The 26,060-nt window shown below is 41.1% G+C and overlaps 1 protein-coding gene across 1 annotated transcript; it reads right to left on the bottom strand.

Annotated features, from left to right (window-relative positions):
- Window positions 1–14,122: 14,122 nt before the first annotated feature.
- On the bottom strand, window positions 14,123–26,054 carry ATP23 (ATP23 metallopeptidase and ATP synthase assembly factor homolog). Its single transcript, XM_029910800.1, has 5 exons — window positions 24,685–26,054; window positions 24,500–24,581; window positions 21,579–21,716; window positions 19,390–19,473; window positions 14,123–14,650 (listed from the first exon to the last, which is right to left on the bottom strand). Exons 1-5 carry the CDS (start codon window positions 24,699–24,701, stop codon window positions 14,447–14,449), a joined length of 525 nt encoding a protein of 174 aa, XP_029766660.1. The 5' UTR covers window positions 24,702–26,054; the 3' UTR covers window positions 14,123–14,446.
- Between the last annotated feature and the right edge of the window lie 6 nt (window positions 26,055–26,060).

Raw genomic sequence — 26,060 nt, 5'->3', positions numbered from 1 at the left:
CCAGCAAGTTAGTAGTTTTCAAATGATACCTCGCAAGCCATGTTTTGTACAAAGATTATTACAGTAGTGTGTAGGGTGTGAATACAGGGGTGCATTCGGTCACACTTGAGAACAGTGTTATTGTGTGATTGTTTTCTGACTGGGAGTGGTCATGCACTCAAGACATGCCTGCCTATCCTATATGATTCCTACTGGGAGTATGAGTAATCTGTACAATGGGGATAGGCTCCAGTTCAGGAAAACACATGCCTAAATCCCATTGGCTTCAATGGAATTTAAGTACGTGTTAAAGCATGGTCGTGAATGGAGATATTTTCCTGAACTGGAACCTGGATCATGGGTGAGGAGCATAGGTCTGCAAATGTGCAGGCCATACTCCCAGACACCTACACTACATTGTGTAATGTTATCCTTAGCTCCTGTGTAAAGGGATCTGAGGAATAACCTCTCCAGGTTTTGTGAGCGGCAGGAATAGGGGAAGAAAACCTCAACTCTCACTTGCCTTCTGTCCATGGGTTTTATGTACACTTGTGGCCAGAATTTGGACCCTAGGATATAACTAAAGTTATAACTATAAAACCATGTTACATATAGCCAGGAATATTTGTTCCCATTTTGTACTACATTGGATGGTGGTTTGAGACAATCAATATATCAAAATCTGCATCTTTCGCTGAATTAATGTCTGGCTAAATTTACATGCCCTGGATTTCAACAGAGCTCATCTGATCAGTGTGTAAAGCATGTCCTGACCTAACACATCTCCTTGCTGCCAAGAGCCCTCCCCTGTCTCCAGCATGCATTCGCCAAGTGACCTGCCTCCCAGCTGCCAGTTCACAGCCCATCAGTTGGAGCTGGAAATCAGCAAATGGAAGAGGGCACAGACACTCCCAGCTGACCCACACGGGCTTAGGAAAGGAACTGACATGGAATAAAGAAAGAGACAGACCTACCTGAGACAGGGAATAGCAGCAGTTGTAGGGTGAGATTGTGGGAGGGTTAGGAGGTGGGCGAGGGTCTGATCTCCTATAGGGAAGAAGAGGGAGAGATCAGCAGCTGGAAAGAAGCCTGTTGCATAGTGGGAGGACTGACAAATTTAGAATGAGTAACATACTTGTCATTAGTTCCACAGGGTACCTCACTGTGAAAAGTATAGGATTAATTTAGGCACCAGCTGCCTGGATAATATTTCTTTGAATTACTAGATGAAATGTCAGATTTTGTGTTAACAGTAACAGCAACAAACTTGAAAGATCTGCCCAAAACTTGAAATGTAATAGCTATCCCCTTGCTAGCACCATCCTACCTTAATTATTCTTGATACTGGTGAATTATAAAAATGCATTTACATTCACTCTTAAAAGTGTCATGCTGTAATAAATTCACATTAGAATTATCAGGATCAGGTAACTACTTATGGATAGTATTCTATGGGTATTGCTGAAACAATTCATAGTTTACAATGGTCCAACAAATGGAATGAGACACTGTGCCTGTGGACCATAAAGATGAAGTAAAAACCTGAGATTGCTACTGTCAATTTGAAATATCAATATCAAATCAATCTCAAGGTTAGCACCATTTAGAAAAGTGACTGTAACATACACTTATTAGGAAATCTGGATTTAGAGAAAGTTTTGTGTACTTTCTGAACTCTGATAGCTTCAAGTGAAAAATAGACCCTTGTCCATCTCAGTGATTTTTAGTGTAAAACAAAAATGTTGTTCAGAGTGAACACTAGTAGTATATCCATTTTTAAAACCAGTTATCAATGGTAGCCGTTTATTTAATCGCTATTTAGACAAAGAACTGCAAAGCTACCTGTAAATCAAATTACATTCTCAACACATGACAAGGCAAACACGTATAATGGAACCCAGGTGTTAGACTAATTTCTAATTTAGCCATAAATGAAGAAAAGAGAAATATTAATCCTCAATACAAGTTGTTGTGGTATTACAGAATCCATCATAATGAAGAAGTGACCCCACTTTGCATAAAGGTTAACTGTACAAATGGTACTGCATTCACAAAAATGTTAATGAGTTTATGTGTGGCAGCAGGTAAGCAAGAGATGGCAGAAGGAAGCTATTGTGATAGGCAGATAATTACAATGGAAGTCATGTCTTGGATAATGACTAGGATTCACATCACATATCTTTTCAGTCACAGTACAATTTCTCTAGCTCTGTTTATGGTAATCTATGGGATTATTTGACAGCAAGGTGACATTTTGACTTTGGAACAAATTTCTTTCATAGACAGCGCAATTACTCACTGATATTGTGACATTCAATTAGACACAGCCCTGCTGTGTAATTTAGATTTTAGAAAATATACAAATATTTAATACATTGAGGTCCTTTTGGGTTTTAACATTCTGATCTTTTTATTCTAAATGCTTTGGTTTTACTACTATGCGGTAGTTGAGAGAAATTAAACAATTGTGAATATTTAACCATTGGACTGCTAGGACTTTTTTTAAAAAAGGAAAATATTATGTTTCCAATACTTAGACAGCTTAAGAACAAGGAATATGGACTCCCAAGTAAGGCTTATCTGTATTTTAAACTATACTGAGTAACAGCAAGTGTGCTTTTTCAAAGAGTATAAGGTATTCAGTCTGTTTTTAGGATACAGTGGGCCAGATTCTTGGCCTTAGACCCTGCACTCCCAAGCACCCAAAAAACAGCTCTAACTGAGCAAGCAAGGATTATCCCTGACACAGGGAATACTCAGATGGTGTTGTAAGTCTATTCCACTGACTATTCTCCACGTAGGGGGTATTTCAGGAGCAGGGAGAGGGCATCAAGGGCAGGAGAGGAGGTGTGGACCTCCTGATGCTCCACTAGATCCTTGAACTTCTGGGACCACAGCAGAGCTGGTATAATTTAGAGCAGACATTGCGGGGGACTGTGTGCGTTTTGATGCAGAGTCAAAGCCAAACAGTGAGCCTCAATGGTGAACAGTCAGTATGTTAAAGGGTAAGTAGTGTTAAACCTAGTTCAGTGAATTGTTCATAAGTGATAAACGATTTACTTGGTAAACAGATTGCAATTTTTAAGAATTATGTTTGCTGTTTGAAATTGTTCAAGGAATGCATTTTGCAAACCAAATTTCAGCCTCTGAGTTGCTCATGAACTGTTTCCTACAAATATTCCTGTAAGTGTTTGTTTGATATTTATGATTCAATATCTGAACTGTGTGATTGGTCACCTAAATCACATTGTATTGCTTTTCTTCCTTTATTGGATGACCTAACCTTCCAACACTGCTTCTACCCAAAATGTGTCTTGTTTCATAGTGTCACAGGCCTGAAATTCACTTTCCACAAACTATATGAATAAAATATTGTTTGCAAAAAGAGTACAAAAGGGAGTGTGAACATAGTCAAAGCAAAAATCTGTTTAGAAATCACCAAAATGTCTGCAAATATCTTTTCTTACTATTGGTCCAGCTCTTGTCATTCTACTGATTTTTTAAATAAATTCTACAGTCTAAAATTCACATATCTATCATTTTTGTGACTATGGATCTTTTGGAAATGTCCATTATTTTAAGATACCCAAAGCATAAATCAGTAATCAGCACAATGAGAAGGTAACCATTCTTAATAATGCCTGCATTATTCCTTCCACTGAGTTTAGGTTTAAACTGTTATACTGAAATTGGCTTCAGAAAAGTTGACTTAGGTAACTTATTTATAGTCATGATGTGGAAAAAAACAATTTGCTACCAGTAGCCTATTATTTCCTCTTCTGCTCAGTAATTTGTGACCTGAATGAATAAAGCCTATGGCTTTAATAGGATGAGGAAGTTGCTAAGATTTGTGAGAGCAGTGAGACTGTCACTTTATTTCTCCTTCCAAGTAGATAAGTTACAATGATGATGATCTTACATTTATATAGTAGCTTTCATGCCAAAGGATCCCAAGTGCTTTACAAATGTTACAAATTATGCAATGATCTTTTCATCCACTACTGAAATTCAGCAACCTCTGTTGTGAATCAGTATTTAACAGTGCACAGCAAAACTCTGCGTCTCTTTAGGACAGGAAATGAATTCCTCCTCCAAAATGCAGGGAGAATATAGGAAGACAGACTAACTATTCAAGTGGGAATTCAGCCAGGACATGAGGATTAACACCCCTCTTCTTAGAAAGTGCGTCACGGGATATTTAATGATGTTGCTTTTATGCTTCATCACAAGGACAGAGAGTTCAATAGTTCAGTGCAATGACTGCTACCTACTGAAGCACTTAGGGTTCAGTCCTACACGATGCTGAGCACTCCGGTTCCGATCCAGCAAAGCACTGGAAAATCATTCTAATGAGGTGTTTAAACTTAAGCATGTGGTTAAGATCTCAGCCAGAGTACTTGACACCTTGCAAATTCAAGCCTCATGCCTCTGACCAATGGAAATATAACAGATTGTCCTAAAATAAGAGCCTTTTATCTTTTAAGGTTTATAAGGTCTAACTCCCCCTGTAGCAGTGGCTTAACAACTACCTCTCTAGAGCTGGGAGCTCCAGTCAGAGTGAGAGGCACTGACAGAAACCACAGGGGAGTTTGGTCTGAGTGGGAGTTTGGCAGAAAGAAAGAGAGAGAATGCAACTTAGTTAGTTGAATATAGCTTGTAAAAAATATGGTAAATTATATCAACAGCTAAGATACCATAGCTTCTAACTTAAAAGGAAACATAGTACAGCCTAATAAGCAATCAATCAGAGAAAAACCTGTTGCACCATATAGAAAGTCAGCAGATTAATTTGGTGGAGAATACCCAAATTACTGCACAAAGTGCAGAATGTGCGGCTACCTATGCACCTGATGAAAGCTTCTGGAGCAGCTTATATAGACCTAATTATGTCAGTGTCTACACTACAGCCTTTCTCCCGCCGATGTAAGTGCCCTACTACACTGACATACTAGCTCCACCTCCACAACAGGCGTAAGGCTTATGTCAGTGTAGTTAGGGCAACACAATGTCTGTGTAGACACAGTGTCCCTTACATGTGCTGTTGTCTGTCTTCTCAATTTTCATGGCAGCGCAGGACCATGACCAACCCTCCAACAGAGGTAGATGAGTCTACTCCGTCCTCACCCATTAATCAGGTCATGCCACGAGATGGGGTTACAGCTGTGAAATGTAGAAAACTGTGATGATAGGAGATTTGGTCATTGGAGATATTGCTATTGATAGCTGAGTAAGCTGTGAAAGTGAGAAGCATTGGGTTATTTGCAAAGGTTGCAGGATCTCATGAATATGTTTTTAAGCAATTTTCTAGTGAGTTTTGGGGAGGAGTCCATAATCATGGTACATAGTAATATAAATGATATAGAGAGGACCTGGAAGTTAAATTTATATGACTAGCTAAAGGCATAGGTCTTTATAGTAGCTTTCTTTGAGATGTTTTTAGTTCCATGTGCAGAGCCAGTTAGACAGTAGGAACTTCAGTCTCAATGCATTGATGAGAAGATGGTGTAAAGAAAGGATATTTAAATATATTAAGCACTGGGGAAAGGGAGAGCAAATACATAAGGGATGAGGTAAATTCCAGAAAAAGTAGGAGGGTGTCAGACTAAAGAGTAAAATAAAAATTGCCACATAGCAAAACATAAACCTATAAATGGCTATATACAAATATGAGAATGGTAAAAGCAAAACTAGAATGCCTGACAATGAAATAGGACTTTGCATAATAGATATTACTGGAATATGCTGGAGTGACATATTAATACGATGCTATAACATCTGCTCATAAACTATACAGGTAGGCCAAATTGGATGCGGGGAAGTAGCACTATGTTTAAAAGATTCCATGGAGTCTAATGAGATATTTCTGAGTGGAGAGGTCTAGACAGTAGAATCTGTATGGGTACAAATCCCAAGTCATAAGAATACAAATATACTAGAAGGATTATGCTACCGGCCTCCTGATGAGGAAAGGATATTGAGTGCACAACGTTGATGCAGAGGAAAGCATTAGCGAAGTCTAACGAAACAGTAATTACAGCTTATTTCTACTATTCACATCTAATTGATGTTTGTGTTGGTGTTGTAGCCATGTTGGTCCTGGGATATTACAGAGACAAGGTGGGTGAGGTGATATCTTTTATTGGTTCATCTCTCTCACCAACAGAAGTTGGTCCAGTGAAAGATATTACCTCACCCCCTTATCTCTCTATTCATATCTAAATTAGTCAAACATCAAAATGGGACAAGGTTTAGAGAAGCAATTTTTTGACACTTTAAATGATTACTTTCTGGGTCAGCTAGTTGTAGAAGAGAAGCTATTCTCTGCTTAGTCCTAAGTAACACACAGGAGTTGGTCTAGAAATAACTGAAGTTGAGCCACTAAGTAAGAATGACCACAATATACTTACATTTCACGCATCCAGAGGTGAAGGAGGAAATCATATCAAAAACTAGCATCATGACACTAAACTTCAGAAAGGGGGATTATTAAAAAAAACAAAAAGGAAGCTAGTCAAAAAGATCCTGAAGTCCAAAGTGAGGAAAATTAAAATCCTTAGCCCCAGCATGGAGGCTACTTAAGCTTGCCATGACGGATTCACAGAAGGTATGTGTATGACTAAACATCATAAAAAGTTAAATGGCAAAGCCCAGGAAGTTTCAGCCATGCAGGTAGGTATCCTTCAGAAAACAGAAATCCAACCACAGTGAGGCAGGTAGAAAGGAGCATGTAATGTGGATTCAGGTCACAGCAGAAGTAGAGAGAGTTTGGAGCTAAAACACCCCCCACAAGCAGTAGGTTCTGATGGCCTTATGCATTTCCCACCATCAACATTTGCACAGAACCAGCTGTGCTGGCCAGTGCAGGAGGGGATATCCCCAGCCACTCTCTGGGAAAGCTAGTGCCAACAGCAACACTAGCTTGAAGCAATCCTTGCACTCAGGGAAGGGCAATGTGTGCTTAGTTTCTGCCTGGGTTGATTAGGTGGGGAGGCACCATGGGTGCCCTGCTTCCATTGTGCTTCTCACAGGTCCAGACATAATCAAGCCCTTTAACCTTGAGTAACCTGAAATAACTTACCAAAGTGCAATAAAGGACTGGGGGGACACATAGTCCCCTTGAACAAACACTTCCGTTAATATACAAGTGTCTTTTAAAAAAAATCTCTTTTAGTATTTTTTTTGTTTGCAACTGACTTTTGTTACTTACACTTGCAGTCACTCTCTTCTACAAAATAACTTTGGGGAACCCCCCCCGCACCTTCTTATGGTATCTCTGATATGTCCCCTCCAGTAATGCATTTTTGCAAGAGAAATGTCAGTGAGCTATATGTCAGAGCTATCGCTCCGTCTTTACAAAGCAACACAAAACTGCTCACAAAATTATTCTTTAGACCCCTGGCTATTTGAACAAATACTCTCTCAAGACATCCTTTCTTTGTTTTTGTTCACCTAGCAAGTGAATGAATGAAATAGCGTGTGCAGGTGTGTTTCAAAAAGAAGAATGCCTGTTACCTCAGCACAGAGATGTAGGAGGTTCATATGCTTTTACATGGAGTTTAGTCCTAATAAAATCTGTATATGCTTGAAACTTTTTATCCCAAAATCCTGAATCATTCAAAAATGAGAGGAAAAAGTAATAATGTAATTGCTTTTTAGTCAGGATGAATAAGGGATTAAGTAAAATGTGACGTGAACTCATAGATCGGTGATTCTCAGCAACAGATTTGTGTAACCAGAGGGTTTCGTCCTGCAATTCCCATCCCAGTAGTTCCCCTACTTCTTTCACTGCCCCCTCAAACACATTCACACTCCAAAATGCTACAGATGGCAAAATATATTCCATTTGCATCCTCCACATGATTCAGGGAAAGTAAATATTCCATTTTGAACCATATAGGAGCTGAACAATGTAAGGGAAATGTGTTTAATTTCTCATCTATTTTAACATTAGAGTTATGTAAATTTGATTAAAATAGAGATTTAAATAAAAATGGAATTGCACAATGAACTACATATCTTTGCCATTCTACTTCCATCTGCCTGTGTGCATCATGGTACTCCAGCTCCCTCTGCTGTTTAGTTGATTGCCTTAATATTTCAGATTTGCAATGAGTTTTACTATATTTTTAATCATCTCTGTGTTTTGCTGAGAAAAAATGATGCAGATTAAAATTGCACCTAAAGCAATGAAATGATTGCTTGAATTGATAAACAGAGTGTGTAAAGTTTCGTATAATTACTGTTCCTCGTCTTTTCAGGGACTAGCAAAAAGCCCCAGTCTTCTGATTGCTTTTCAATGACTTTGCAGTGCATATTTTGTCATTATATTTTGAGTCTGATTTGGTGTAACAGGAATTTATCAGTAGCTTAGGCTGGCATCACGTTACCTTGTTATGTAAATTCTCACTGATTATTTTTAATAATTGTTCCTTCCTGTACTTTGTACTATTTTATTCCCAAGTGTCACTTTCAGCTGTATCTCTGGAATACTTTACCTCTTAATGCTTTACAGTGTACAGTCACCAAAAATGCTAAATAAAATCAAATGAGCAGTTTGCATACCTGTCTGTCATTGTTTCTGCATTTCTAAATAGGTTCTCTACAGCTTCCCCTATACCAGCCCGCCGTCAGAATACAGCAGTAGACACTCAAAACAATGTATGTTGCTGTCAAAGTGCAATATTAAAATATACTTATCACAACAGAACTATGTTAAATAAGGTGTAAAAGGAAGGGAAGGAATTACTGGAATTAATACATGTTATATGCATTATGAAAAATGCAGCATCACATCACACTGAGTAAAATGGGAATTTGAAAAAGAAGCAAAGGCTAAGGGAGTATTAACACACAAGATTATGCTGTTCCAAGGCATCTGTGATTCACAGGGGATTTTAGAAAATGCAGAAGGTCTAGTTAGATTACATCAAAGAAGGAAAGCTTAGAATTCAATGTGTAATTTTCTCCATAGGAGTATACGTATTATGTCTTTTCTTTAACCATTTTATTCTGCTGGATATTCAGCCACTATGCAACCTGTGGCTATGCAACAGCAAGTCACTGATAGAATTACTCGAAGAAAATAAGATTAGTAGCTCTCCACATGAAATTCTGAAAAATTATTGAAAACACAGGTTTTGGGGAGCCTTGGACTAGATTATACCATCTCCAGGAGAGCTAGGATGTGATCGTGAAAGAACTGCATCAATGGGCAACCCCAGCAGCAATGTTACCAACTAACCACATATGCTGCCTTTGAGAATGTGGGGCAGCTTCTCATCATACTTGTACAGAACAAACAAAAAAATAAAATTTCTTGACATTCCAATGCCATTTTAACCTGCTCCATTGTTCCTCTGGAACAGCACTGACCATGTCTGTGGCCCACAGTCTCTGAATCCTGCCCTCCAAATGCTTTGTTGCTGAGGTTTAAAAAAAAAAAAAAAAAAAGCCTATATGATACAGAATCTGCTCCTGCTAACTGGTGAAGTTGCTGTCTTCTCTAAATGCTTATTACTGCAACCTTTTCTCACACTGAGTAATACTTGTGGGAGTAGTCCCACTGAAGTTGATGGGACTACTCACACAAGTGAATGTTACTCAATGTCAAAGTCGTAGAATTAGTCCATAAGTGATTTACTGGATGATTAATGGTGAGCTTTCTAATTTGAAGTGAATTAGGATCTGTAGCACAGATTTGATTCTTAGCAGTTCATCTGAAGAGTTTTCTGTGGAGAACACATTTGACCAACTGGTCAATAGCCTTGCATCCTACATCAATCTGGAGACTGATTCTCCACTGCCTTGCCCCTGTGTAGTCTTTTACATCTATGAAGCGCGTGCAAAACAGGCATCAAACACTACTAAGACCTCTACTTTGCATAAGTGTAAATGACTAAACTGATTGGAAGGCAGCAGGGAATCAAGCCCAAGGTATGATGGTCCACATATACTACAGTGATGGCATCTCTCTTCTGGCTGAAAAAAAATGCTATTTTTAAATTTAAGAGGTTATTATTCTGTGTGTGTCATACCTACTGCAAGAAAACTAGTTTGCAGAGATATTTTCAATTTAGTTTTAAATACTGTGAAGCCTGTGGTCTTTCTCACCTCTTGTGGCAGAGAGTTCCATGCCTAGGTCCAGATCCTGCGAAAATTCTGTAGTTGCTGCTCATGAATCTCTTACTATCAAGCAATAGTGTCACTAGGTGTGGTAGTACAGAGAAGTGATCTTTCAGGCCCTGATTCAGGACAGCACTTAAACATATGCTTGACTCCCATTGATGCTTTCCTGAATTGAGGCCTTAAGTAGTCTGAGCTTATCCCACACAGGACTTGAAAGCCAGGATGAAGACCAGGACTCCTAACAGATCAAGATTGGCCAGTGGCCCAAAGGGAGTAAATACAACAACCCCTTCTAATGGTTAAGGCCTCAAAATTGAGAGTTATTATTACTTAAGAACTGTGTTGGCATCGAGGCTTTATAGAAAAGACAAGACAGAGAGCTCAGAGAATAAAAAAACAATTCTTAATGGCAAGGTTTCTTCACTTTCCAAATAGCCTAAGGAAACTCATAGTTTCAGCAGCCTTTCACAAGGGTACTGTTGACACAGCAAAAGAGACTTCCTTTTTCCCCCGTGTGTGAAATAATGAATTGGAATATAGCTATCAAATATTAAGATAGTGAGAGGACTATCTGATTAGATGATGAGAGGACTACTCTCATTTTGACTGAATATTTCAAATCTTTGGCAGAAGTATGGGTCATCATCTAATTGGTCCACAGCAGCACTCCAACCAGAGGAGCCAAGTTGGACCACCCAACAGGAATGGGATAAAATGGCTCCTTCAACGCATCACTTCCTGAAAGCTGAAGACACCTGGAAGGTAGAAGACTGAGCTGGCCACCTAAGTACTTGATGTCATCGGCTACCTTGGATAGGCACATTTAACTGTCTTTTATTTTCCAGGAATTCAGATTGCCTGCTAGCACATCAGGACAAGACTATAGTCATGTCCATTCTTTGCTCCGCCTGTATTTGCAGCATCAACTCCTGTGGTGAATAGTGACTGAGCTGAAAACTGACAGCTGAGCAAAGATCTGTTGATAAGTAACACACACTTTCTCTTGGTGACAACCCAAATCACTCAATTGACTACTTCCTGAAACTGGGTACTTAATTAGTAAGGGCATTTCCATGTTTGCGTATGTGCTTTAAAGACTGTCACAGAGTTAGGCTTTGTCTACACTGACAATTGAACGACAAAACTTTAGTCTTTCAGAGGTGTTAACCTGAAAGACAAAAGTTTTGCCATAACAAGTGCCAGTGTGAACAGCGCGTTGTCGGCGGGAGCGCTCTCCTGCCAACACCACAAACGCTGCTTGTTGGGGATGGGAGTTTTTTGTCGGCAGGAGAGCCGACAAACAGCAGCTATACTGCTTGACTTTTAGCGGCACGGCAGTGGTGATACAGCCATGTCGCTAAAACTTGTGTAATGTAGACAAAGCATTAGTATGTGTTCTTGTTTTGTAATAGGTTCCAATCAAAATAGTTGTAAAATAGCTTTGAAATTGAACAAGTTACTGTTGCTAACTAGGATTGTGAAACAGTCTGCATGTGTCTATTATAGTTAGCTTTGAAAAAGATTAGCTTTGTATTGGTAAATGTCAATAAACGTTGATTTCATCGTACTTGCAAAGTGACAATATTTCCATTGATGACTGAAATTTACAGAAAGGCAAAGTAAGAAAATTCTGCTTGAAATTATTAGCTTGATTTAAGACTATTTACTTTGTATGTTTTGACATATGATGTGGACATTTGTTTTAATCGTTACAAAGCTTTAATTTTTTTAAATCTCAATATCACTAAATAAGCGTGACCAACCCACAATTTTCTGCAATTGTGAAAATTTAAATAAAAATAGGAAAAAAAATTAACCCAATTTCCCACAGCTGTGAAAATTTAAATTGATAATAAAAAATGCTTAACAAGCATGTTATCCATCAAAATTATAAAAAAATAAAAATTGAATTCAGCCAAGCATAACTTCAGTTAATGATTTCACACTGGCTTTCAAGTTTTAAGTGTATACAAATGTAAAAGGAGATCACATATGAAAGTAGTTTGTTAGTTAGGAGTGTTAATAAGATCCTGGTGCTAATATAATTTATGTGGAAGCAGGTTAAGAGCTGAATACTATAGATCTGTTGGGAAGGAGACCTGGGGAGAGGAGGGGAGTGGTGTGCAAGTAATTGACCAAATTGTCTTGTTTTAACTTTGGGTGGTGGTTCCTCTGTGGTAACACCTCCCAGTTGATAACCAATTGGCAAAAGTCAAAAGGGACTGAGTCAAAATCTAAACAGTCACCTTCCCAAGACAGTGATTGAGTATCATTGTTTTTCATTGTGTTGATTCTCAAAACCTGGATGGTTATTGTATTAATCAATTTTCTAGCCAGTGTTAGTAAAATCATAGTCCATTACTACTTTTACCTTATATCCTATACTATTAGTTGATATTGTTAAGGACAGTTACTAAAACTCTATAAAACCTGTTGAGTTGGTTTTTCTTTAGTTAAATAACTGAAATTCAAATAATCCTAAGAAAAGCAGTACAGGTAATCAGTTTACTTAATTAAGATTTGTTTTATACCTTATCTTTCTGACACCCTTTACATAATGCTGTTTGTGACTTAAGGCTTAGCTACGTCTACAATGCAGAGCCTGTGCCAGCACAACTATGCCACCAGAGCCCCCTAGTGCAGAAGCAGCATACAGTGAAAGGAGTTTTTCTGCTGGTGCAGGAACATCTTGTCCCCAAATGATGTTTGTTTCTGTTGGCATAGCTATCTTCTGTTGGCATTGCAGTGTCTACATTGGTGGTTATGCTGGCATAGCTATGTCTCTAGGGGGCTTGGGGTTTCTCACACCCCTGACTAAAAACTTCTTATGGCATAACTGTGTAAGTGTAGGACCAAACTTTAGGTTGCGATTCAGTAATTTAATATGGGCAGATAGATTCCTACATCCGAGAAGAGCCCCACAAGTCACTGCATGGAGCACTCTGCATAGGAGAAGGGCCAAAACTGTATATTTGTAAGTAATCACCTGAGATGAAAGAGTATCTCGTTGTCCTCTTTAAAAAATTTAAAAGAAAAAGTCACTATTTTTAAACAACCACTAACAGCATAAAACAGACTGACTAAGATTTTTAGAAGTGGGTGCCTAAACTTAAGTTAAATACATGGTTAAATGTTCAAAAACTGAATGCCTAGAAACTCCCCTTGACTTCAGTGGGAGCTTCTGTGCTCATTTGAAAATCTAGTCATTTATTTAGGGCTTGGATCTTCAAAGGAGTCTAAGGGTTTGTCTACATAGTACATTATTGCCCACCAGCTAGGGTGTAAATTCTAGCATGCATAAGTGAGTTGTGCACTAACTGACATGTGGACCCTGCTGCATGTTGACATAGTCGTGTTTCAAGTAGGACTCTGTCAATGTGCTCTAGGTAACTTTTAGTGCACGCAGCAGGGTCCAAACAGACAGTTCGTGTGCAACATCCTGGTGCACACTAGAATTTACATGCTTGCTGGTTCTACACTAATGTACAGTGTAGACAAGCCCTAAAGGGAAGATTCACGAAGGAGACTTAGGCTCAGTGTTGCAACACCCGACTAGGTGCCCTGGCGCCTGATGGAATCACACCACCACCACCAGCTGTGTTTTGTATGGAGCCCAATCTAGTAGGCATCCTCTAAGGTGGCCTCTGAGCACTACAACTGCATCAGCGAGTTAGGCAGGGGAATGCCTAGTTTGTGAATCCTGCCAGGGCTTAGGTGTTGAGTGTCAAAATTTGAGCATGGGCACTGCTGCCTACCAGCAAAAATTTAGGTGCCTAGCAAATTTAGGCACCTACAGGGTTTGGCAGCAGCTAAGCAGAGGTTTTGAGGATCTAAATATTGGACTTAGGTACCTGAAGCAGCAGTTAAGCACCTAAATCCCTTTGTGGACCTAGCCTTAAGTGCCCGTATGTGGATTTAAGATCCCGACTTTAGGTACCCACTTTGAAAAAGGAATGCTCAATTATCAGTATCATATGCAGACATAGCTACACAACACAATTTGTAAAAATCTGAACATCTTAAATCACTTTATTTAGTAAAGATAAAAGACATTTTGAAACATTCTTAATTGGACTGAGCAGATTTACACATGAATTGAAATGTGTGGATTAAAAATTTGATATGTCAAAAGAAACACTGAAAAACAGGCGAGGAAATACATGGTTTACAGCTCTTGTTCATTTACTCAGATTATTTCTAACTCATCAGTGGAACTTGGCTTTTGTGTAAGCTTTCCATACAAAATTGTAGTTTACTTGCCAGAATTTCCTCTCTCCACCAGCAACAGGTATATATGCTATGTTTTCAGTGTGACAGCACTGCTAATGGTTAACAGTCACCTTTACAAATTTGCATAATATCGATCCCGGTTCTGAAAGTTTCTGTAAGCATACTTGGCATCTGATTTACTGTGTGGGACTCTTCCAAATGGTTCATGATCATTGAAACAGGAGTCAAAAACTCCATCCACAGCTTTTTCTGCTGTTTCTTTGCTAACTTTTCTAACAGCCAAAATGGAGCGAATGGCTCTGTCTCGTACACAGGTCTAAGAGAAATGGAGAAAAAAATTGTAGTTACGATTTGAGGATTTAAGGTCACAAGTTACAAACCCTTTTGTACAGATCTATCCAAATGTTAGTTCCTACTGCACGTGCATCAACATAAAGGTTACCGTTAATTATGTATCACAGAAAACTGACACCATTCCAAATACAGTAACTCCCCACTTAACGTCCTCTCGCTTAACGTTGTTTCGATCTTGCGTCCCTGCTCAATTACAGAACATGCTCCATTTAAAGTTGTTCAATGCTTCGCTATAATGTCGTTTGGCTGCCTGCTTTGTCCACAGCTGGCAGCCCCCCCCGCCCCATCAGCTCCCCTACGCCCCCCCGCCCCCTCCCAATGCCTCATGCCTGCCAGCAGACCCTGCAGATCAGCACTTTCCCCCTTCTCCCCCCGCCTCCTGCCCGCGGCAATCAGCTGGCTTGAGGCGTTCAGGAGGGAGAGGGAAGGAGCGAGGACTCAGCACGCACGCTGCAAACCAGCTCATTGCCATGGGCAGGAGGCAGGGGAGGGAGGGGGGAGCCTGCGCGCCAAGTCCTCGCTCCTCCCCACTCCCTCCTGAACACTGCAAGCGAGCTGATTGCTGCGGGCAGGAGGCAGGGGAGGGAGGGGGGAGGAGAGAGGACGCGGCATGCAGAGTAAAAGGGGAGGAGGAGGCAGGAAGAAGAGGCGGGTTAAGGGTGGGGGTTTGGGGAAAGGGGTGGCATGGGCGTGGGCGGGCCGAGGGTTGAGTCTCCCGCCCGTGGTGCTTGCAGAGTAGGGAAAGCTGCCACTGCTGCTGCGCAACGTGCTTCTCCTATCCTATAGCATCTTCAGCCTCCTTGCCTGCCTCATTGTCTCCAGTGCCAGTGGGCTGTGCCTGTGTGGGGTAAGGCGGGGGCACCTCCCAACTATAGTACTGTACGGCAAAAAAAAAATTTCCATGGAACCTAACCCCCCAATTTACATTAATTCTTATGGGGAAATTGGATTCGCTTAACATAGTTTCCCTTAAAGTCACATTTTTCAGGAACATAACTACAACGTTAAGCGAGGAGTTACTGTAGACAGATCTTAAAAACAAACTTGTGATCATTTAAATATATTTTTCTTCAATCTAAAATTAACTATTTAATGTTCATTATACACCTAAATCTTCATGTAATAAGAAGAAATGCTATTTTTCTTTGACTAGCAATAATTCAAATGCAGTTTAAAACTCTGGCTTTATGAAAAAAAAAAAAGTGTACAACTTAGACATTCACACAAGAGAAAATCTGCTCAAAGTTGAACAGCCACGTGTCAGTTAGCCTTTTTCAACTATCATAAAATAGAAGATCTAAAGGAATCGACTCCTCTGCCATCGCTCTCCCCTCATGTGGTTCTTTTCCTTGATCCCACCTTTCTGTAGCAACTGCTACCTATTGGGCTTTTCCTCTTAAAAAAAGAAAAAGATACACAAGATCCCCAAGCCACCGTCAGTAATTGCTGCTCTAGGTCAGCCAGGAATAGATTATTCAAATTCAGTCCAGTAATCTGTACTTAAGTAAGAGTCCCACTGAAGTCTAGGGGAGCCTTTCCTGAGTAAGGGGCTGCATGTCTGACTCTATACTATATTTATATTCTGAACTGGCTTTAGTTTATTTTTAATCCTTTTGAGTCTTTCCATACATAGCAACTCAGAAGACACTTCTGGTCAACCCAAGTCATTCTTGTTCTGTTCTTACTGACTACCTACTGTAATTAATGTATTAAGCAGTAGTTGGAGCTGGAAGAACCACAAGCCCCTAATTTAGCCTTTTTTTAAAAATGCATTGGTTCTACCAATGCAAATATCTTTTTTTTTTTGGGGTGGGAATTTTTCTTCTAAAAATGTAACCCTTTTAAAAGTGTGTTCTTCTCCTTTCAGTTTTGTCCTTCATTGAGAGCCCTTCCATCTTCAATGGCACAGCTCTGGAATCTGTTTTCAGGGCCAGATGCTCCCTACCCAAATTAGAATGATAGAGGAAAAGAAAAGCTGGTAGAAAATGGACAGAGAAGATGCAAAGGTAGCTGAGGGAAGGGAGCAAATCCCTGGTATGTTCCCAACCTCTGACCCAGAGAAGCCTCTTGCACAATCACTGGGTGGTCAGGCCTCCACAGCTCAGGGCATTCCAGGGACTGGAGTAGAGACACAGTAGTATTCCATGCCAGTGAATGTAAAATGATACCAAATGAGAATGCTATAACTTTGCAAAGGTGTAAATGACTAGGCAAAGAGTTGGACAACAGAATCCAGGCTTAATTATAGGGACAACCTGTCCCTGGCAGCTCTCAAAGTAGGATGGAGGGACTCAACAACATATTTGCCTCCCAAACTTTTGGCTGGCTAGAAAGGGAAGGAGCAAGGATAGCAGGAGGGACAGAAAGCAGTCAGGCTGCTGCTTGGTGCAGCAGCATTCAGCCATCTCTCCTCTTCCAGACAGCTGCCATTTAGCTCTTGGACAGAGTAGGAGTCTCACAGGAGCCTACTGCCAGAAGGAGCTGCTCTATCCTGACCAGGCAGGAGAGGCTGCAGCCAGCTCAACTCCATCCCTGCCTGCCTGTGCCCCTCCCCTGAAAGGGCCTGGGAGCAATAGAAGCAGGGGGACAAAGAGGAGTTGTGACGTTGCACCCCATAATACTTTATGGGATATGCTTATGAATGTATATATGACATAACTGGAATATGTTTTATGCTACATATGCCATGTAACATATCTCTGTAAAGGTTATGATCTACTGGTTATGTTCATCCTAGTTGCATGCATGTGTCATTTTTGTACTTGAAGTTATGAATATGGGCTGTATGCTTGTTTAATTTTAAAAAAGCCGCAGTGAAGCAGTTGGTCAGCTTCCTGAGAAAAGACTATTCTCAGTAAGTGCCCAATCAAGACACCAATCCACATCTGACCTTTCACATGAATGTGGCTTGGCTGTTAAGGAACTCAGTCATGCACGGACATGTGACTTGCCCTGTTACTCCAAAACTCCATTTTGTAGCTGGATTCTACACAGGAGGAGGGAGGGGTGTCCACCCACAAGAGAAAGTCATTTAAACCCCTGGGATACCCCTCCATTTTGTCTTCAGCTGGCTCAAGAGATAGCCTCTCCACCCCCAAGGATACCTGAAAGAAACTGGAACAAAGGACAGTAACCACAGGGGGTGTGAGTAATTGCTGGACCCAGACTAGAAGGAGACTAGTCTGCAAAAGGAAGCTTACTGGAACACCTCTGAGGGTGAGGTTTTATCTGTATTCAGTTTTCTTACTGTATTAGGTTTAGACTTGCATGTTTTATTTTATTTTGCTTGGTAATTCACTTTGTTCTGTCTGTTATCACCTGGAATACTTAAATCCTACTTTCTGTATGTAATAAAATCACTTTTTACTTATTAATTAACCCAGAGTATGTATTAATACCTATGGGAGGCAAAGTGCATCTCTCTCTATCAGTGTTATAGAGGGCGAACAATTTATGAGCTTTATACAGGGTAAAACGGATTTATTTGGGGTTTGGACCCCATTGGGAGTTGGGCATCTGAGTGTTAAAGACAGGAACACTTAAGTTGCTTTCAGTTAAGCCCGAAGTTTGTGGGATGTGGTTCAGACCTGGGTCTGGGTTTGTGCTGCTAAGCGTGTCTGGCACAGCCAGACAGGGCTCTGGAATCCCAAGCTGGCAGGGAAAGCAGGGGCAGAAGTAGTCTTGGCACATCAGTTGGCAGCCCCAAGGGGGTTTCTGTGATCCAACCCATCACAGGAGTCACTACCAATCAGGCTTCCATCCAGTAGCAATTTCTTCTCTCCCTCCTCCTTAGGAGACATATATAAGGAAGGAGAGGAGCCAGGTACAAGGAGAAACTGCAAAGAGGACAATGAATGGAGGAGACACTGGAGGCACGTCTGTATTAAAAACTTAAGTCAACCTATGTGAGGTGGACTTACAGCCACTGCAGTAACTACTGTTGTGGTTCATGTCCACACTATCCTCCTTCCGTCAGTGGTGTGCATCCTCACAAGGAGTGCTTCCACTTACTTATTAAGAAGAGCAGTGTGTGTATGGGGTTGGGTGGGCTCTCAGCTCCGCACGCAGCTCCCCGCCAGGAGCCCAGCTGCCTCCCACCAGCTCCTGGCTCCCCGCCTGGGCTCTCAGCTCCCTGCGCTCTTGGCTCCCCACCAGGATCCCAGGGCGCCCCCCTCCCCATGGCTCTCAGCTCCCCACTCCTCCGTGCAGTCAGGCTCCCCAGCGGAACCATGAAATTGACAAGAATGAGAGCCAACACCTCAGATACAGGGGTGAGCTAAGGGAGGTGGGTGGGGAGTTGGGGAGTGTGGAACAGTGGTACGGAGGCAACTTAGACAAACAGAGATGTAGGGATGGCTTGAGGAAGGGGAAGGTAGGGATGGCTTGAGGAAGGGGAAGCTAGGAGAGGCAGAGAGGAAAAGGACTGAAGCCGAGGGAGCTGGAGAGGAAAATGTGGGTTTGGGGGAGTGGGAGGGGAAAGTCAGATATGAATGGGTGGATGGGTAGGTGGGCAATATAAAGTTATACAAAAGATTAAAATGATTTCCAGTCATCTACTCGTTTTCCTGTGGTAAGGTTGTGGCTAGGAATTTAATAGGAAGTGGTATATTGCTTGATGGACTACAATAATAAAGTCCAAAGCCATACGGTACTGTTCCTTAACGTAAGTCAGCATTATCTACAAGGCACAGTCTTCTTTACCTGATGGTGTTGTTTTAATCCAAATTTAAATCTGGTCATTTCATTTATGAGTGAGCAGTCTCCACTGAGATTGGCAGCTCGAATCTATCATGAAAACAAAAGACCACAGAAAATAAATGGAAAAGTCAGAGCATTACAGTAATTCTTAATATAATTAAGTAGTTTCCAGTAGTTTTCTCATAGATTCTCCCTCATTGTGCTGAACTGGGGAAGACTGAACCCTTCTTTGCCCTCTTGGTGTCAGCTATGCCAGGGCATGGTTCATTGACCACCATTTTTTCCCCTGATTTTGCTCTCTCCTGTACTTTTTTGCTTTTTTTCTTTTCACAGTAACCGTTCCCCACCCTCACTTCTATACAAGGCTACATATTGTTCTGGAGGGAATATCCACTGGTGACTCCGGGGGGGCAAGTCACACATGCTCTTGCGGCTGAAATGAGTGATCAGGGAGTAGAGAAGAAAAAATTAGCTCTGTGAGCCATTGCTTGAACTTGAAAACCCTGTGAAATGCTCCTGTTGCCATCTGCATTAGGGGCTGCTAGAAGAGCAAGGAAGGCAGGCAAGTGGCTTTCAAAGAACCACCTGCTGCATTTTCCACAGTAGCAGGAACACAGCTGCATTAAGAGAAGTACAGACGTAGAGACATGCACATTTCTCTACCCCTCAATGTTCTCTTCCTCTGCTTTTCACTTTCCCTCCCTCCTCCAGACTAGTCTGGGGCTTCCCTGGTATGGCCTACCTTCTGCAATGGGAAACACTGCTCTAGTAGTTTAAAAAAAAAAAAAAAAAAAAAAAAAAAAAAAATAAAAAAAACATGTGTAGAAAAAAATAAATCATTGTTTCATAAGAGGAAAAAGCTAGTATTTGTACTGGTGAATTTAAAAAAGATTGAAATGGCAAAAGTTGTTTGGATACAAAAAATGGGCCAAAAAGTACAAGCAAGCAATTCCCAGAAAAGCATGAGCCCAATCTTGTGTTAAATCTTAAGTTCTAATTTTTTACATTCAGCACGTAGACACTTTGATTGGCACTCTATAACTCCCTTAGAGACAAAAAGCAGGTAGGTAGATAATGAAATTTCTGAATTCCAGGGTGGCTTTAATGATTTTGTATATGTGGCTACTGGATACTAATTCAAATTCATTTCTAAGAAGAATTAAAGAAATCGCAGCTGACTTCCACTTAAAGTGCACCTTCTCCAGGTAAAACAAATGCAAACATGATATACAATTTAATGTACCTTTATAAAATCTGACCTTTTTGTAGCAAATTCATTATATTACTTCTCTCATTAGGGCAGATCACTGAATCTGCAGTTTTACAATGAAACCTGTAAGTTTCTGCTATCAACTCCAGATATCATTCTTTACAGTTCCTGGAAAGTATTCCTAAATGTTTTAAACTAAAATGATGGACACCATTTAGCTCTATATATTTACATTATCTTTATTGGCATTGAATAATTTTTTTGTTACAGTGAGGAAATTTTCTACTTTATCAAAATGACAAAGATGACATTTACATGGAAATATACTTCACATATTTCTCGTTCATATTCCAAAATCAACTATTAGTAACCTGTGTAAGTAGCTTAGTTTCGTTTCATAATCCATCAAGTTCTCCATGCTACACAAGCAACTATGTGCCACTCAATAATGATCTGGTAATAACCACTCTCCAGGAAAGGATTAGAGTGTCATGAACAGAGGTTTATGATTATTAAGGCTACAGTCAATGAAATAATAAGTACATATTTTTACAGGAAGAGTCACTTTTGTTAATAATCTTACTTTTGAACTCTAATATACTACTATGAAGGTTATGCAAAATATCAATATTTGTAGAAAAAGGAACTTTATAAATACTGTACTATCACTACACGTTTTTATTCTGTAGCTACTGAAACGTGATAATGTTCATTTAATTACGTATCAGAAGCAGATAAATGTGTATTGTGTATTACATTTGTTTGTTAAACTCCAAAACATACAATTTCAACTTGTACGTTGAACAAATCTGGTCTCTAGATTGAGCCAACAGAAAAAAAAATGAAGAAGGGAGTTATACTGAATTATGTATGGATAGAACAGAATGTTTGGCTTAGCACCAAAACCTCTAATAACCACCAGTAAGTAACACTCAAACTCAAGAAAGAAGCCTACTCATGTGTAACAAGCACGTTGACTTACCTCTGAACAGGCTAAATGTTTGACATTGCTGAACCAGTCAACATGTGCACGACAGTGATCAAAAGCATGAATCAGTTCATGTGTAACTACTCGGTTCATATGGGATTGTTGATGAATATTGTTCTGGCATAGAACTATCTGTAGAACAAAAATATAGGAAGTCTTTAGAAAAAAGTTAAAGGAATTTTCATTGCAAGAGTATACTAGCTTTGAACAGTATTACTGGCTTTCAATTTCTCCCTATCCTGTTGGAATTATTTATGCAGGCAACCACAACAACACTAACTTAACCATAATTCCTTTATTAAATTCAAAGGTCAAATGGTATTTATACAATTGCTCTAAACATGCCTGAAAGCCTAACTAATAAGCCCTTTACTATAACATTTTACAAGCATTTGATCAAGATACTTACAAATGGGCTAAACCCAGGGGTTCTTAGATCCATAATCATACACGTGGAGAACTGGAAGACTTCAGTAGGTTATCTAGTCCAGTCCCCTGTACTTAAAGCAAGACTAAGTAATAACTAGACCATTCCTGACAGATATTCATCTAACCTTAAAAACCTCCAATGATGGATATTGCATAATCTCCCTAGGCAATCTGTTGCAGTGCTTAACTATCCTGATAGTTTGGAACAACCTTTTATGTACCTGAAAACTGTTATCATATCCCCCCCCGGACTTCTTTTCTCCAGACTAAACAAACACAATTTTTTCATTCTTCATTCATAGGTCATGTTTTCTAGACCTTTAATCATTTTTGTTGCGCTCCTCTGGACTTTCTCCAATTTGTCCACATCTTTCCTGAAACGTGACACCAGAACGGGACACAATACTCCAGCTGAAGCCTTATCAGCACAGAATAGAATCGAAGAATTACTTCTTGTTTCTTCATTAGATAGAACACCCTTGCTGATAAATCCCAGTATGATGTTTTCTTCTTCTGCAACAGTGTTACACTGTTGACTCATATTTAGCTTGTAATCCACCTTTCTGCAGTACTCCTTCCTAGGCAGTCATTTCCCATTTTGTATGTGTGCAACTGATTGTTGCTTCTTAAGTGAAGTACTGCAAACTTTAGAAGTGTACTCTCTATGTCATTATCTAAATCATTTATGAAGATATTGAACAGAACTAGACCCAGGAATAATCCCTGTAGGATCGCACTAGATATGCCCTTCCAGCTCGACTGCGAACCACTGATAAACTACTCTCTTGGAACGGTTTTCCAACCAGTTATGCACCCATCTTATAATAGCTCCATCTAGGTCAGAGGTGGGCAAACTACAGCCCGCAGGCCACATCCAGCCTGCCAGCCGATTTAATCTGGCCCTCGAGCTTCTGCTGGGGAGTGGGGTCTAAGGCTTGCTCCGCTCCCGCGCTCCAGGTCGCAGCTCCCGGAAGCAGCGGCATGTCCCCCCTCCAGCTCCTACATTTAGGGGCAGCCAGGGGGCTCCGCGCACTTCCCCTGCCCCAAGCACTGCTCCCGTAGCTCCCATTGGCCGGGAACTGCAGTCAATGGGAGCTGCAGGGGCGGCACCTGAGGACAAGGCAGCACACAGAGCTTCCTGGCCGCGCCTCCGCATAGGAGCCAGAGGTGAGACATGCTGCTGCTTCTGGGAGCTGTTTGAGATAAGCACCGCCCAGAGGCTACACTCTTGAGCCCCTCCCGCGCCGCAAGCCCCTGCCCTGATCCCCCTCCCGCCCTCCGAACCCCTCAATCCCAGCCCACAGCACCCTCCTGCACCCCTCATCCCCAGCCCCACCCCAGAGCCTACACCCCCAGCCGGAGCCCTCATCCCCCATACCCCAGCCTGGAGCCCCCTCCTGCACCCTGAACTCCTCATTTATGGCCCCACCCCAGAGTACGCACCCCCAACCAGAGCCCTCACCCCGTCCTGCTCCCCAACCCCAATTTCGTAAGCATTCATGGCCCGACATACAATTTCCATACCCAGATGTGGCCCTGGGGCCAAAAAGTTTACCCACCCCGATCTAGGTTGTATTTCCCTAGTTTGTTTATGAGGTCATGCGGGACAGTATCAAAAGCATTACTAAAGTCAAGATATACCACATCTACTGCTCCCCCACGACTCACTCTGTCAAAGAAAGCTATTAGGTTGGTCTGACATCGTTTGTTCTTGACAAACCCATGCTGACTGTTACTTATTATCTTTTAGAGGTTTGCAAATTGACTGCTTGATTATTTGCTCCATTATCTTTCCGAGTACTGAACGTAAGCCGACCGGTCTGTAATTCCCCAGGTTGTCCTTATTTTCCTTTTTATAGATTGGCACCACAGAGTTACAAACACCAGAGTTATAAACTGACCAGTCACCCACACAGCTCATTGGGAACTGGAAGTACATAATCAGGCAGCAGCAGAGACCAAAAAACCAAAACCAACCAACCAACCAACCAACCAACCAAACAGCAAGTACAGTACTATATTAAATGTAAATGACTAAAAAAATAAAGGGAAAGTTTAAAAAAAAAAGATTTGACAAAGTAAAGAAACTTTCTGTGCTTGTTTCATTTAAATTAAGATGGTTAAAAGCAGCATTTTTCTTCTGCATAGTAAAGTTTTAAGCTGTATTAAGTCAATGTTCAGTTGTAAACTTTTGAAAGAACAACCATAACATTTTGTTCAGAGTTACGAACAACCTCCATTCCCAAGGTGTTCGTAACTCTGAGGTTCTACTGTATATTTGCCCCCTTCCAATCCTCTGGAATCTCTTCCATCTTTTTTCTAATGGCTCAGATATCGCCTCAGTCAGCTCCTTGAGTATTGGATGTATTCCATCGTATTGGTTGGCTCCAACATGGTCAGGCCTGATTCTGATTATAAATACATGTTCTTGCAAGCTTCTTTTTCACTTTGTAGGGTATTAAAATAGTCAAAAAATCAACGCTCACCTGTGATGTTGCAGAATCAAAACCTCCACTGACACACCCATCACAGTCTTCACAGGCAAAGTGCCGATCGTTATAAACAGTGCTGAAAGGTCAAGAAGTATGAAGTTAGAGGCAAGTTTTAAATAAGATTGCTAAGGATCTCTATAGAAGTCAATATAGAACACACAAGTCAGAGGTTGACCTACCAGCCAGACTGCTTCATAGCATCAAGAAGAAGTTGAGCATATGGACCTAGAAAAACAGTGCTGCAATCAATTTCTCTATACAAAATTTTGTACAAGTAAAGTTCAGTTTTTTATTATATAAGAGAATTACGAAGAGAGATTTATGCAATTAATAATTATATGGTGACAAAGTGACACTGCATCTTAAACTAAGTGCATTGTGACTTTCTTTGGAAAAAGCACTGGATGAAAAAGTCAATTTACAATTGTCCCAATTCAGATTAATAAAAAATGACATTCAAAGCTATACAATGCTCAATTCACTGCAGGGCACACACAGACATTATTTAAATAGCAAATGTTTGTGTAGAGGCCACTACTTCTGAGTCCTGTGGAGTGGAGGTCTGGCCTGACATTACGCTAAAACGTTGGTCGACCTAGCGGTGGCCTCTCAGAGAGGTGGATTTATGACGACGAGAAAAGTCCCTTTCCGATACTGTAGTGAGTGTCTACACTACAGTGCTGTAGCACTTGTACTGTTCACCCAGCCTCAGTGTAGAAAAACGGAGACTAAGTGTAGAGTTAGTATATGCCCTCAATCTACAGAAAAAGGCCTTCTGGGTAAAAAGAACATATAGCAGCCACTTCTGGAAGGTTATTTTCTTAATTTACTTAACCAGAATTAGTGCAGATATGGAAGATGAATAAGGAACGTTATGTAGCAAGACAAAAGCCCAAGAACAATGAAGAGGCTTTTAAGAGGTTATCACTTAAACAGAAACATCCAGTTACTCACAATTAAACCAATTCCTACATCTTCACAGATGCCAAAAAATCCAAATGTCCCCCCATCTCCGCCCACTGCACTGCCAAAATCAATACAGTAAAAGCTCTTTTATCCAGCACTTCACCAGCCGGCAAGCTCTATAAACTGGCATTTCTGATCTGCACTGAAAGTCCAATTTATAGTGCGGTTGGTGTGGGGCCGGCAGGGGGCTGGGGCGTGGGAGGGACTGTGGGGCACACTCTGGAAGGGAGTTTGGGGCAGGGAGTTGGGGCACAGGGTGCCGGATGGGGGGCACTCACCTCCGGCGGCTCCCCGCAAGCAGCTACCCACCCCAGCTGTTGCTAGCGGAGGCGCGGCCAGACGGCTCTGCAGGCACACTGCCTCTGTCCTCCATCCCCGAGTGCTGACTCCGTGGCTTCCAGTCCATTGACCAGGAACTGCGACCAATGGGAGCTGCAGGGGGCGCCGCCTGCAGACAGAGGTAGTGTGGCACATGCCTGCTTGCAGAGCTGCCTGGCCGCGCCTCCGCCAGGAGCAGCAGGGACGGAGAGCCACTGGCTGTGAGCGCCCCGCCCATGAGGCACCCTGAGGCCTGGCTGCGCCTCCATGT

Source organism: Terrapene carolina, unplaced genomic scaffold, assembly GCF_002925995.2.
Source record: "Terrapene carolina triunguis isolate 2854851 unplaced genomic scaffold, T_m_triunguis-2.0 Scaffold68, whole genome shotgun sequence".
Taxonomy (NCBI): Eukaryota; Metazoa; Chordata; order Testudines; family Emydidae; genus Terrapene; species Terrapene triunguis.
This window is presented reverse-complemented; position numbering and strand designations above follow the sequence as displayed.